This window comes from Quercus robur, chromosome 8 (genome assembly GCF_932294415.1).
Source record: "Quercus robur chromosome 8, dhQueRobu3.1, whole genome shotgun sequence".
Lineage (NCBI taxonomy): Eukaryota > Viridiplantae > Streptophyta > Magnoliopsida > Fagales > Fagaceae > Quercus > Quercus robur.
The window spans coordinates 54274495-54287682 of NC_065541.1; the positions used below are offsets into that span (position 1 = coordinate 54274495).

General features: G+C 31.9%; 1 protein-coding gene and 1 long non-coding RNA gene across 2 annotated transcripts; one reads left to right on the forward strand and one right to left on the reverse strand.

The window, feature by feature from the left end:
* Window positions 1-529: 529 nt before the first annotated feature.
* LOC126697061 (cytochrome P450 76T24-like) lies at window positions 530-2895 on the reverse strand. The gene is made up of 2 exons (XM_050393885.1): window positions 1958-2895; window positions 530-1346 (listed from the first exon to the last, which is right to left on the reverse strand). Exons 1-2 carry the CDS (start codon window positions 2855-2857, stop codon window positions 741-743), a joined length of 1506 nt encoding a protein of 501 aa, XP_050249842.1. The 5' UTR covers window positions 2858-2895; the 3' UTR covers window positions 530-740.
* Window positions 2896-10738: 7843 nt separating this feature from the next.
* On the forward strand, window positions 10739-12843 carry LOC126697062 (uncharacterized). Its single transcript, XR_007646139.1, has 3 exons — window positions 10739-11052; window positions 11143-11198; window positions 12183-12843. It is a non-coding gene; the product is annotated as an uncharacterized LOC126697062 (long non-coding RNA).
* Window positions 12844-13188: the final 345 nt, after the last annotated feature.

A 13188-nucleotide genomic window follows, 5' to 3' on the forward strand; every position in this document is an offset into this window, starting at 1 on the left:
TATGGTGATTAATAAAATCATCCACGTATACTTTTAGTCATATATCGTATTTGATAAGTCATTTAACTTATTTAAGTGATACACTTGAATTGTTTTATGAATAGGTTTTGAACGAGATTCCTCCAATCCAAAATTGAAAGTTTACAGTGTCTCACATAGCTATGGACTTACCTTTTGTCTTGTTTAGCTAGTAGCTAACAGATCTGATGAACTTTCAACTATCGCATTATTATCGATACAGGGGATTTAAGGAAGCCAGTACACAGCATACATATAGGAAACAAGATCCTGGCATTGATGTTATACTAGGAAGCCAAGTTAGCCAACAATCATTGAGATAGCACGGCGTTTGGTTAGAACTTAAGGTATATAAGGTCAACATATTCTTATGAGTCTAATTTAAAATTTCACACATGGCTTTGTTTCTGTCTGTCCATATGGCCCAGAAATGATTGAGGGTTAATAGTTCACATGATTTACATTCAAGAAAATTGACTTTAATAGAATAAACATAGTCGCATGTCCACCCTTGTTTTTGAACAATTATTATATTATCTTTAAATTTTTTGTCACACAGCGTCAAGAAGTTTAAAACTTTTTTTTTTTTTTTTTGGTACCAATGAAGTACGATACCTTGCATACAGTGATCTTTGTCATGCTTATTGCTTACAGAAAATCCTAACATATATTAAACGATTCTACACACAGGCAAATATAATTGGCTACGAAAATAATAGAAGTTATAACCTGATGGGAATAGCCCGGAGAGGCTCAGACCTGTGTAAGGTGATTCCAAAGGTCTCACTCATGTCTATATCTTCTGGCTTCATCTCATCCGCAAGTCTCCAATGAAAGCAATGAACAAGAGATGCCAACATCAAGTGTACCATCTTGTTAGCTAATGGTAATCCAGGACAAATCCTTCTTCCAGCTCCAAATGGAATCAACTCAAAGTGTTGACCTTTAAAGTCAGTGGTGCGCTCTAAGAACCTTTCAGGCAAAAATATATTAGGGTCCGTCCATATGCTTGGATCTCGCCCCATTGCCCACACATTGACTAGAATTTGCGCATTTTTGGGCACAGTGAAGCCACACATTTCTACAACGGTTTCTGCCTTGTGGGGAACTAGGAAAGGTGCTGGTGGGTGCAAACGAAGGGTTTCTTTCACTATTGCTTGTAAAAATGGGAACTTAGAGATGTCCAATTCTTGAACAAGCCCATCCTTGCCCAGGACTTTTTCTAGCTCATCTCGGGCCTTTGCCATTTTTTCAGGGTTGTGAAGTAACTCTGCCATTGCCCATTCAATTGTGCTTGATGTTGTGTCAACCCCTGCAACAAATAAATCCTGGTACAAAATAGTGTGAGAGCTAGTTAAGAACACTTGATTAAGTTTACTATAAACTAATAAAGACAGAAAGTAATACTCTTATCATTTGCTTTTGATAAGGTTAATTCTAACAAAGAGTTAGGAGTACGCGACTGCAATAAAACTAGTGAATAAACTGTTGGTTTTCCGTCATTCCTTGGAAAATATTATCCCCCTCCTTGCAATAGGATTTCAGAAAGAGCAATTAAGAATTATGATTAAACGATTAAATTTATTAGTTTCCAATGGTTTATGATTTTTAGGTAAGTGATAATTTATTTATAGCATCAAGCAGATGGAATTAAGTATGAAATCTCTTAAAATTTAAAGTCATACCATTAATTACCTGAAGGAAAAATGTTATACAGGTCTTGCGTAATGAACTTGCTGTAGATACCACAACTTATTTATGGTTGAAAAGAAATAATATTCATGATTGCTTATACCGTATCAAAAAAAAAAAAAAATCATGATGGCTTATAACTACCTAAAGAGTATATCTTGGAACATAGTCTCAAGAGATGAGTTTAAAAGGCTTATATTATGGAATTCAATACCAAAAGCAAAGCTATAAGGCAGTTAGTCAATACCAGAAGCAAATGTTTGAAATCATCGCGGCTTAATTCTGAATTATCATCTTTAGCAAGATTGAGGAAGGAATCTAGTAAATCGTTTCTTGCATTAGAACCCTTTGAAGCTCTTAATTGTACTCGTTCATTGATGATTCCGTCAAAAATCTCGATCAATTTGCCATAATAAATCGTCATCCTTCGTCGTGCACCTTGTGGGTCAGCTAAACGAAGTACTGGGAAATAGTCTGCAATATTAGGCTTTCCAGCTAATTCCATGACAACACATACAAGCTCCTGGAAATCTTGTCCCGACAAATCTGAACTATAATGGGCCAAGTCAATGGAAAAAAATGTGTTTGATATGACATTAAGTACTGTAATGAAGGCTGCTCGACCAATATCAACCACTTTCCCACCATTGCTGCAACATTGGTTAACATGGTCAAGTAATTCTTGCACCTTTTGTTGTCGAAGGGCTTGTGTGGCATCAAGTTGTTGTGGAGCAAATATTTGCGTGGCAGAAACTTTCCTGAGGTTCCTCCAACGAGCCAATGCAGGCAACCACACTATTGAAACCTTGTGGTGGTCAAATACACGGCCGGCGTCCGGGATAGTTCGGCCGGAGAAGGCTTGGTCATTTTTTTGCAGTGCATCTTTGGCTATGTCTGGAGAGGAAATGACTATGGTTGTTATGCTCCCTAGCTTGAGAGTCATAAGGGGTCCATAGGTTTTGGAGAGCTTGGCAACATCTTGATGGGGTTTGTTGCTCAACTCCAGGATGTTTCCGATGATCGGAAAAGGGTGGGGACCTGGGGGAAGTCTGGAAGAGCCAGACTTCCGGCCCCCTAGAGCGGAGGTGAGCACAGCAATGCATGCCCACACGATGGGAAGTATTATCCAAAATGCTTGGTGGTCCATTAACTCGAATTTGCTTTGTTCTTCTTGTCTTTGTACCTTGTGAGATATAAGAAAGCAATGGGTAAAAGATCAAGCTTAGTGTCCGTTTAAATACTGCTTATTTTGTTGAAAACTAAAAACAATAAAAAAAAAATAAAAAAGTTACTGTTCACGCGTGGGTTACTGTACATTTACCTAAATATATTGTTCATGTTCCATGAACAGTGCAAGAGACGCTGGCTAAAAAAAAAAAAAAAAGGAATAATCTGAATCCAAACGCTCACTTAATGTCTGTATGGCTAACTTATTTTTTGCTAACTTATTTTACTATTCAATTTATATTTTGTATTATTCATGAGTCTTAATGCACTTTTTAGTACTCTTTATGGGTCTTACGGTACTATTTCAACTAATATTTACCTTTATCTACAGTACTTTTTGCAAAAAGTTTTCAGTTTTAGCAAAATAAGTGGATCTCAAACAGACCCTTAGTGTGCGTTTGGCTCTAGTTTTTTTTTTTTTTACATCAAAGATAGAAGGCTTCGGCTTAAAAACCCAGTTTATTTTACTATTCAGCTTTTTTTTTCTACTATTCATGGGACCCACTGCACTTTTTGGTATTATTCATGGGTTTTACTATACTATTTCAACTAACTTTTACCTTTATTTACAGTACTTTCGGCAAAAAAATTTTAATTTCAATAAAATAAGCGGATCCCAAACAAACTCTTAGAATTGTGAAATCATTCTATTGTATTCTATTGTATTTGTATATGCGTAAAACTAGTAAAGGGAATTTTGAAGGGCTCCACAACATTTTTACAATGGTAAGTTGTTATTTGTTCTAATTTGAACATACCATTAAAATTATTTTTTCGCCTACCAATAACTAAAATTACTTATTTTGCCCATAAAAAATAGATAGTAACAATTTGTCACTTATTATTTATTGTGAAATGATATAGACATAATATTTATCTTACAAATTTGTATGAATGTTGTTGTATGTGTAGTACATCATAATATGAGGGCTGTAAATATGAGAGGTATGTGTGTAGTACAAGACATATATGTGATGGACAAATAAACCATAGTGGGCCTAGAGCTGGCGTGTACACTAACAATTAGATAGCAATAGTTTTTTACTTTCTCAAAGGCCAGCGTTTGGAGTCTTATTGGACCACATTTCATGCTTAGACATCCAGATTGATTGAGCCATAAATTTAGCTATTTGATAGTACAAAAAGTTACTTTATTTATTTTACCTTCTCACTTTACAAAACACTCAACATCAGTGGTTTTATTTTAGCTTTCAATACAATAAAATAATATATCCACTACAATAAATAACCATCACAACTGCTATTGCAGTGGGTTTGACCTTCTATTTTTCTTCACATCTAAACACACTAACACACAACTTTGCAAGATAAAAAAAAAAATCAAAAAAATTTACAAAATTCTAATTTACAAAACCCATAAACAACCCAACATACCAAATCTGAAAATTGAAGAGTGCTGAGAGTCATTAGCTGAAAAATAGTGTGCAAGAAAAAAAAAAAAAAAACAGCATGCAAGAGAGAAAGAGGAAAATAAAAAAAGAAAAGAACAAGATGAGAGCGTGCAAGGGAGAGAGAGAGCTTGGAAGTGTAATAAAATACAATTTTTTGCTTTAGCTTTTTTGCTAGTGCACAGCTATAGATGGCTATGTACTGTAACAAGAAACTAAAAAATTTTAGTTATGACACCACCATTGCAACATGCTTTTTTAGTATTAGTGGTGCTAAAAATAGCAATATAGTTTTTTAGCACCACCAATACTAATGCTCTTAAGGGGAACACCCTTATCCTCCTATGAGAGGTAGAGGAATCCAGTAGGTGGAAGTAAGAATTTTCCAAGGATTTAATACTTAAGCCTTAAACTGACTAATTACCTATCACTAAAAAAGTAAAATAAATAAAGAAATCTCAAATAGTCATTTATTATGTTGTTTAAGTAGTAACAATATATTCTTACCGGTACCACATTAGATTGTAAATTTTTTGTACTAAAATTTGAAATAATTTTAATATTTTCGTTGCAAAAATTATTGTGTACACCTTGATCCTCAGGGGCATAATAATTTCTTGATGTTTGCAAGTTGCTTAACAATCACAGGGCTTAACTAGACGTTCCTGTCTTTTTAAGTGTACCAAGCCTTTCATCTTCAAGGAATTTACTAAGAACTGAGAAAGTTACCTATACTTTGTTTTCATGCCAGATATTTTCTTTAGAAGGAAATCGTGTTATGTGAGAATGACTCGCGTTTTGGTTTTGTCTACGATCTAGGAAATGATATTGCAAATTTATATATATATATATATATATAAACAATTTTTATTTACAATAAGAATATAAGCCAACTAGAATATCTCCCCTAAGTTTTTTTCTTAAATTTCAATTAATAGGGTTGTTGTATTATTGAATGTTATTGAATGTGCCTAGACCTCCAAAACTTTCTGTTCTCATAGTATTTGTAATTTGTAGTTTGTACTAGAAACTTAGGGTATACATCCTATATACTTCATTGGATTTTGTTGTACTTGGTTTTTATTTGATGAAATTTATCTTACAAATTTGTATGAATGTTGTTGTATGTGTAGTACATCATAATATGAGGGCGGTAAATATGAGAGGTATGTGTGTAGTACAAGACATATCTGTGATGGACAAATAAACCATAGTGGGCCTAGAGCTGGCGTGTACACTAACAATTAGATAGCAATAGTTTTTTACTTTCTCAAAGGCCAGGCCAGCGTTTGGAGTCTTATTGGACCACATTTCATGCTTAGAGCATTCACATTGATTGAGCCATAAATTTAGCTATTTGATATTACAAAAAGTTACTTTATTTATTTTACCTTTTCACTTTACAAAACACTCAACATCAGTGATTTTATTTTAGCTTTCAATACAATAAAATAATATATCCACTACAATAAATAACCATCACAACTGCTATTGTAGTGGGTTTGACCTTCTATTTTTCTTCACATCTAAACACACTAACACACAACTTTGCAAAATAAAAAAAAAAAATCAAAAAAATTTACAAAATTCTAATTTACAAAACCCATAAACAACCCAACATACCAAATCTGAAAACTGAAGAGTGCTGAGAGTCATTAGCTGAAAAATAGTGTGCAAGAAAAAAAAAAAAAAAAACAGCATGCAAGAGAGAAAGAGGAAAAGAAAAAAAGAAAAGAAGAAGATGAGAGCGTGCAAGGGAGAGAGAGAGAGCTTGGAAGTGTAATAAAATACAATTTTTTGCTTTAGCTTTTTTGCTAGTGCACAGCTATAGATGGCTATGTACTGTAACAAGAAACTAAAAAATTTTAGTTATGACACCACCATTGCAACATGCTTTTTTAGTATTAGTGGTGCTAAAAATAGCAATATAGTATTTTAGCACCACCAATACTAATGCTCTTAAGGGGAACACCCTTATCCTCCTATGAGAGGTAGAGGAATCCAGTAGGTGGAAGTAAGAATTTTCCAAGGATTTAATACTTAAGCCTTAAACTGACTAATTACCTATCACTAAAAAAGTAAAATAAATAAAGAAATCTCAAATAGTCATTTATTATGTTGTTTAAGTAGTAACAATATATTCTTACCGGTACCACATTAGATTGTAAATTTTTTGTACTAAAATTTGAAATAATTTTAATATTTTCGTTGCAAAAATTATTGTGTACACCTTGATCCTCAGGGGCATAATAATTTCTTGATGTTTGCAAGTTGCTTAACAATCACAGGGCTTAACTAGACGTTCCTGTCTTTTTAAGTGTACCAAGCCTTTCATCTTCAAGGAATTTACTAAGAACTGAGAAAGTTACCTATACTTTGTTTTCATGCCAGATATTTTCTTTAGAAGGAAATCGTGTTATGTGAGAATGACTTGCGTTTTGGTTTTGTCTACGATCTAGGAAATGATATTGCAAATTTATATATATATATATATATATAAACAATTTTTATTTACAATAAGAATATAAGCCAACTAGAATATCTCCCCTAAGTTTTTTTCTTAAAAGAAAGACCCCCATATTTACTAGCTAGTTCACAAATATTAACGAAATCATAAACCATATACTTTCTTTTTTTGACAAACATAAACCATATACTTTCAATAAACGAAAACAAAAGGATTTGTATCCAACTATAGCTTGGAGTTTGGCACAAAGTTTGGTTAAAGGTATATTAAGGTCGGTGTCATTACTCATTATTCATTACGGACATTTACAATTGGACTGTGATTTTCTTTAAAGAAAATTGCATGTGTGTTTTTTTTTGCATGGTATTAACTTATTATCTTTCACATTCAAATTGTGAAGAAAGCTAACAAGCGGAGATGGAAGAGTTCAAAATGAAGAGAAATTGATTTTCTTGACTTGCTTATTCCATGCATGCTAGATTTTCAACATGTAGGTTATAGCGGCTTTTAAAGTCTTGTTTGAATTATCTCTATGCTTCTTTGTCACTTTGTGTAGTATAGGTTTGTCCTTCACGAGTTCTAGATATGGCTCAATTATTCTACCGTATGCATGAAAGTGGGGAAAAAATAGCAAAATACCCCTTTCGCCCAAAAATTCCAGTAAATGAGTAAAATGCTCTTGTTCTGAAACTCTTTTGGAATATTTGAAACTCACTTTTTAGAAAATCAAGTTACTTGAAAAAAACTACATGGAACTCGAGTTCCATGTAGGTTTTTTTTTTTTTTGTTTTTTATTTTTTAAGTTTGATTGCCTATAACTCGATTTTCTAAAAATCTAGTTTTTTTTAATTTTTTTTTTATTGAAACTCGTTTTTTAGAAAATCGAGTTTAAAATAGATGCATTTTCCTAAATAGTTTTATAATAGGGGCATTTGTTACATATTTTGAGCGAAAGGGGTATATTTTCATTTTGGCACATGAAAGTGTATCTAATAAGTGTAGTATCAATCCAGTAAGTGTATAAGCACTTAAAAAAATAAAAATAAAAATTAAAGAGTGAAATAGAAGAGTAGCGTGTGCAGTAAAATGTCTCTAATATATGCTTTAAGTATCAGTAAATTGTTCCTCAAAAAAAAAAAAAAAAAAAAAGTATCAGTAAATAAACTATATCGAGAAATTTTGTGTATTCTACTTGAGTGTGGTGACAATGTATTTGTTATTTTCTACTTGAGTGTTTAATTTATTATTCTAAAAAAAACTTCTGCAATCATAAATCTTAACATTAATATTTTCGTACACCTAGTTTCACATATCACTTTGTTTCTGTTCGTCCAAATTGCCCAGCAATTCCTGGGGGCTAAAATATCACATCTAGTAATTAGCATTGACGTTATTATAACAAACACTGTTGCATCTAAGAGCATTGACATTATACGAATAAACACGGTTGCTTGGCCACCTTGTTTCTCAACAATTATTATGTTATTTTTAAATTTAAATCTTGAAGTTTCGTTAGCAAAAGCAACCCCACCGTTAGTGGTTTGCTGACATGTCCACATCATACTATTTCATTTTCTAGTTGAACCAATTAACTGGTGACATGTATTATATTAACTATTCAATGTTATTAACTAAACTTAAAACAAATTAAAATAAACTTTAACAATATTTTTCTTTTACAGATATACCAATATATACCAGTATCAAATTATTTTATTTCTTTGCCAAACCGCAACGGTCTTTAGTATAGTATTGAGTACTTTGTATCATACTATTGAGTGGAAAAATCACTGAACATTACTTAGTCCTTAGGTGCACCTAATTGTTTTTCGCATTATGATATTTCCAACTTATCCTTTCAAATGGGATAAAAATTTCTAACAAATTTTACCTATAAGAAAAAAAAAAAAAAAAAAAAAAACTTTCTAGCAAATTTCAGCCTAAAATAGAACAAAAAAAAAAAAAATAGTAATAATATAAAACTCTATATAATAATAAATAGTACTATTAAACTATATCTACGTATAATATTTACAAGTAGATAAAATTTATTGGTCTTGATATAATATTTTCCGATTTTTTGGTGAATATTTCCCATAAAATTAATTAAAGTTGTTTGATGGTTGATGCAATTATTGATTATTAATAGCTCTTTTTTTTTCCTCTCTAATTTTTAAGGGCACATTTTGTAGATTCAAGTATTTTAGAAGTGTTGACAAAATATTTTGTCGTATGAAAGTCACGAAATTCACAAAATTATGTTGATAGAAATCTTATTTCTAAATAATTTATTATAGAACTAAAATTTAATACAAAAGGCTATTGACAAAGTTGAGGGCTTCTTTTTCAACCCATTTAGTTTCAAAATATTGAATAAGTAAACTATAGATTAAATTTTTTTACTTATTAATAAAAATTCCACATATTGAAATGGAGTCATGCACATATCATATATATATATATATATATATTTTAAAGAGTAGCATAGCTAAAAAAAATGCAATAAAATTCAAATCCTTTGATAATGCTTTTTATATTTCTTAGGAAATACATATTAAAAAAATACTTTAGGTGTCTAAAGACTAATATTTATAAATTAAAAAAAAATTCCGGTCCTATTTGGTCTAATTGGTCTTATTTGTTCCACATCAGTGAAGTTTGGTTCTATTCGGTCCATTTTGTTTACTTCGCTCCACTTTGATTTTATTCGGTCCTCATTGGTCCTAATCGGTCCACTTTAGTCTTGTTTAGTCCACTTCGGTCTACTTCAGTCCTATTCGGTTCGGTCCATTTTATTCCTATTCGGTCCATTCAGTCCATTCAGTCTTATTCGGTCCGCTTTAATCTTATTCGGTCAAACTCGGTCCTATTCCGTCCACTTTAGTCCTATTCGGTCATATTTAGTCCACTTGGTCCATTTAGTTTACTTCGATCTATTTTGGTCTACTTCAGTCCATTCGGTGCATTTTTGTCAGTTTTGACCATCTCAGTGTCATTTCTATTTTCCATCATTTCTTGAGCTTGTTTATGTTATCTAATCCTAAAGACTATTGAAAAAGTTTTTCAAAAATTGCTTTTGAACCAAAATTTTCAAATAATCCAACTTTCAATTGTGATGCTCCTAAAAGTAATTAGGTTTAATTAAGTTTTGTTTGGTTCGATGAACTAGACTTAGCACAACAAAACATAAGAGAAACAGTGGGTCCACTCCCACAACCTCAACAAAAACATTTCATGTATGTGAAAGGCAGATGTTCTCCAGAACTTCTAAGCTAATTGGAAAATTCTAAATTTGCACATAGCAAGTTAATTTTCATTTCATTTGACTTGAAAATGACATTATTGTGAGTTCCAGTTAGCTTAATTAATTTTTTTTTTTTGAATAAAAAGTTTAAAGTTCAAATATTCGATGTAAGTGACAGTAAATAATAATATTATAATAATAATAAGAAAAGAGTTTTATGTGCCATGCCCATATTTCATTACAACCATACGTGATAACGTGAAAAAGACTCGCGCTCCTTCTTCTTAACCACTTCATAGAACAAAATATTTTATCCCTTTAGCGTACAATATTGTCATTAAGGATTAAACAAAATAGTAATAACAACGACCTTTTTATTTTAAAAAAAAAAAAATAGGCCTTCACCAATAGAAAATCAAATTGGTGTCACAAAAGTTGACTTGTTACAAGTCCCACTAAAGAATGATTTGGATCAGATTCGGTGCAACAATAATGTCCTAAACAATATCTTTGACGCGTTACTTTTTTTTTTTTTTGAGAAAGAAATTTGACGCATTACTAGAATGTGATTTTAGTGATCTGATTGGAATGCTTGTCACTTGCGTTTTATTATTTGAATAATGGGTTGTTCTATGGTACCCTCATTTTTTTTAGGGGGTACCGTACCCAGTCAAATCTTGACCCTCAATTGTAATAGTTTTAATCCTGACCGTATATATAATTTTAGTGAATACCAATTACCGGTAGAGCAAGTTTCCATATAAAAGCAAAAGCAAAACCTAAAAAAACCAAAACAGATCTGTTTCTCTCTTGCGTTCACTCAATTCTGTGGGCGAACCAAGCTTTGTGTCCATCGATCTCCTTCCCGCGTTCCTTGGATTTGCTAACTGGTAAAGGCAAGGATCAAAACTAAACGCTAATTTCCAAATGATCAGTTTGGCTACATATCACTCCTCTCTCTATTTGATTTTGAGATCGTCGAATATGGGTATTGGGTATGGCTGTTTATAAAATTATTGGGATATGTTCTTAAGAGATTCTTCTTCTCAAGCTCTATTTGATATCTTTGTTTCTCCTTGAAATAGGTTGAGCTTTGCGATGATGATGAGTTTCTTGTTCTAGCCACTTGTGATGGGATTTGGTTAGTTGGTTTCCATCTAGGTTCTCTTATTAATGTATTTTTTCTCTCTAATTTGTGAAATTTACTCTGAATGCTTTAGGGACTATATTTGTTAAGTGGTACTCTGAATTCAAAACTTTGTGAATCTGGTGAAAGCGTAGATGGTCTTATGTGTATGATGATAAACTGGGCTTTAGGTGTTTGCCATTGCTTTACTGGTTTTGTTGGAAGTGCTTACAAGTCCTGAGGGCACATTCAGTGCAAAAGAGAATTGGAAATCTGCTTCTTAGATTACACTCGCAGAAATTAGTTGTGATAACTTATGTTCATTACTTTTGACTTTTATGTTATGGTTGATAATGTCTTGGGCATCATTTTAGCTAATAAATTTAATTGGGTCATCAATTATTTTTATTTTCAATTGTTTAGAAAAGTTGGTATTGGCAAGTTGGCACATAATGTGAATTAGAATGCTCACCTGTGCATTTTATAGTGGTGGAAGGGTTCTGCAAGTTTGTCACAATTGGACATTAATGTCATGGAGAACTTTTTTTTTTTGCATGCTTTCTAACATAATTAACTTTACTCCATCTCTTGTATAAAACCTTGACATTGAAGGACTTCTAGGAATATCTATTTGAATGTAAAAATGTTGACTTGGTGTAGTTGTTGAGGGTTTGAATGATCTAATTATTTTTATTGATTAGTCTATGAGTCTGTAAACTTTAGGAGCAATACCAAGATCTTTGGGTTCCAACATTAAAGTTCAGAGTTGTCAAAATATGACTTGATTATTGATATTCAGTTATACTATTGGCTGAGGACAATAGCAAAAATATTTTATTTTTGTGTGTAGTATCATGTAATGTCTAAATTTTGGAGATACTACTACTATGTGTGTTGGACTATGCCTTCATTTGATTCTCTGGTTTGACATATTTTGATTATGTTTTTATTTCATAGATTTGGCTATTTTTACTTAGTTCCTTTTTTCCCCCTTACTAGGGAGATGTAGATAGTGCACTGGAGCAGAAGTCCGACAATAATAGATTAAAGGGAAGAGAGAATCAAGTTATCTCTGTGTTTAAGGAATTCTGTTAAGAGAAAAGAGAGTGTCGTCTAAGGTTGTTGAGTACTGCCAATCAGTTATTCAAAACATTGATAGCTTTAGCTCTTTCATGTCTTGTTATTTAATTTTGGTTGTTCAACAATTGTTAGTATCAAGTTATGATATTTTGCACTCAATGTTGAACTCAGATATTTAAAATATTAGCAAAAATTGAGGTAAATACCAAGTCTTGAATTTTATTTCCTTACTGTTGTTAAACGATAGAACTCATTAAAAATTTAAATTAAATTTAAAATTTGCTTGAAATAAAAATCTAATGTATGTCAATTAGATGGTAACTTAGAACATTGATCTTCTATGGATTTCCTTGGTTGATGAGAATTCCAAGGTTCCTTTGGCTTTCCTCAGTGAGGTAATAGCTTCAAAAACTTGTAGTGAACCTATAATGAACACATTACAGCCTATGCTGACATATATCTTTATTGGTGTTTCAAGGGATGAAATGTTGCTAAGGGAATTTCAGTTTTTTTTTTTTTTTTTTTTTTTTTTTTTTTTTTTTTTTTTTTTTTTTTTTTTTTTTTTTTTTTTTTTTTTCATGTGGAAGCTCAATTAGATGGAGCTAATAACGAGACTTGACCGGTACAAGGAAATCTCTTAGTCGTGAGACTGAAGTTGCTATCTTTCGGCTTTCTGGTTTTGACCTAGACAAACATATTCACATATGGTTTACATGTAGTATAAAGATATTATTGATATAAACTCTTACTTTTTCTGTATTTTCTTATATATATCCTTGTATAAGGAGCAATGTAGATGTTTATATGTGAGCATCAAGTCCACTAAAAAAGCCATTCTTTCTCTTTCTCTTCGATTATATGCAGTTTCTTAATGTTTTGTTAGCAATTGCGATGTTCACCTTTCTGGCTAAAACGTGAATATCCT

Excerpts from the sequence above, each read along its gene's own strand:
- LOC126697061 (XM_050393885.1), bottom strand. The coding sequence starts at position 2,857 with ATGGACCACCAAGCATTTTGGATAATACTTCCCATCGTGTGGGCATGC. Across the intron at positions 1,347-1,957 it reads ATTTCAAACATTTGCTTCTG|GATTTATTTGTTGCAGGGGT; the intron begins GTATTGACTAAC and ends ATTTTGTACCAG.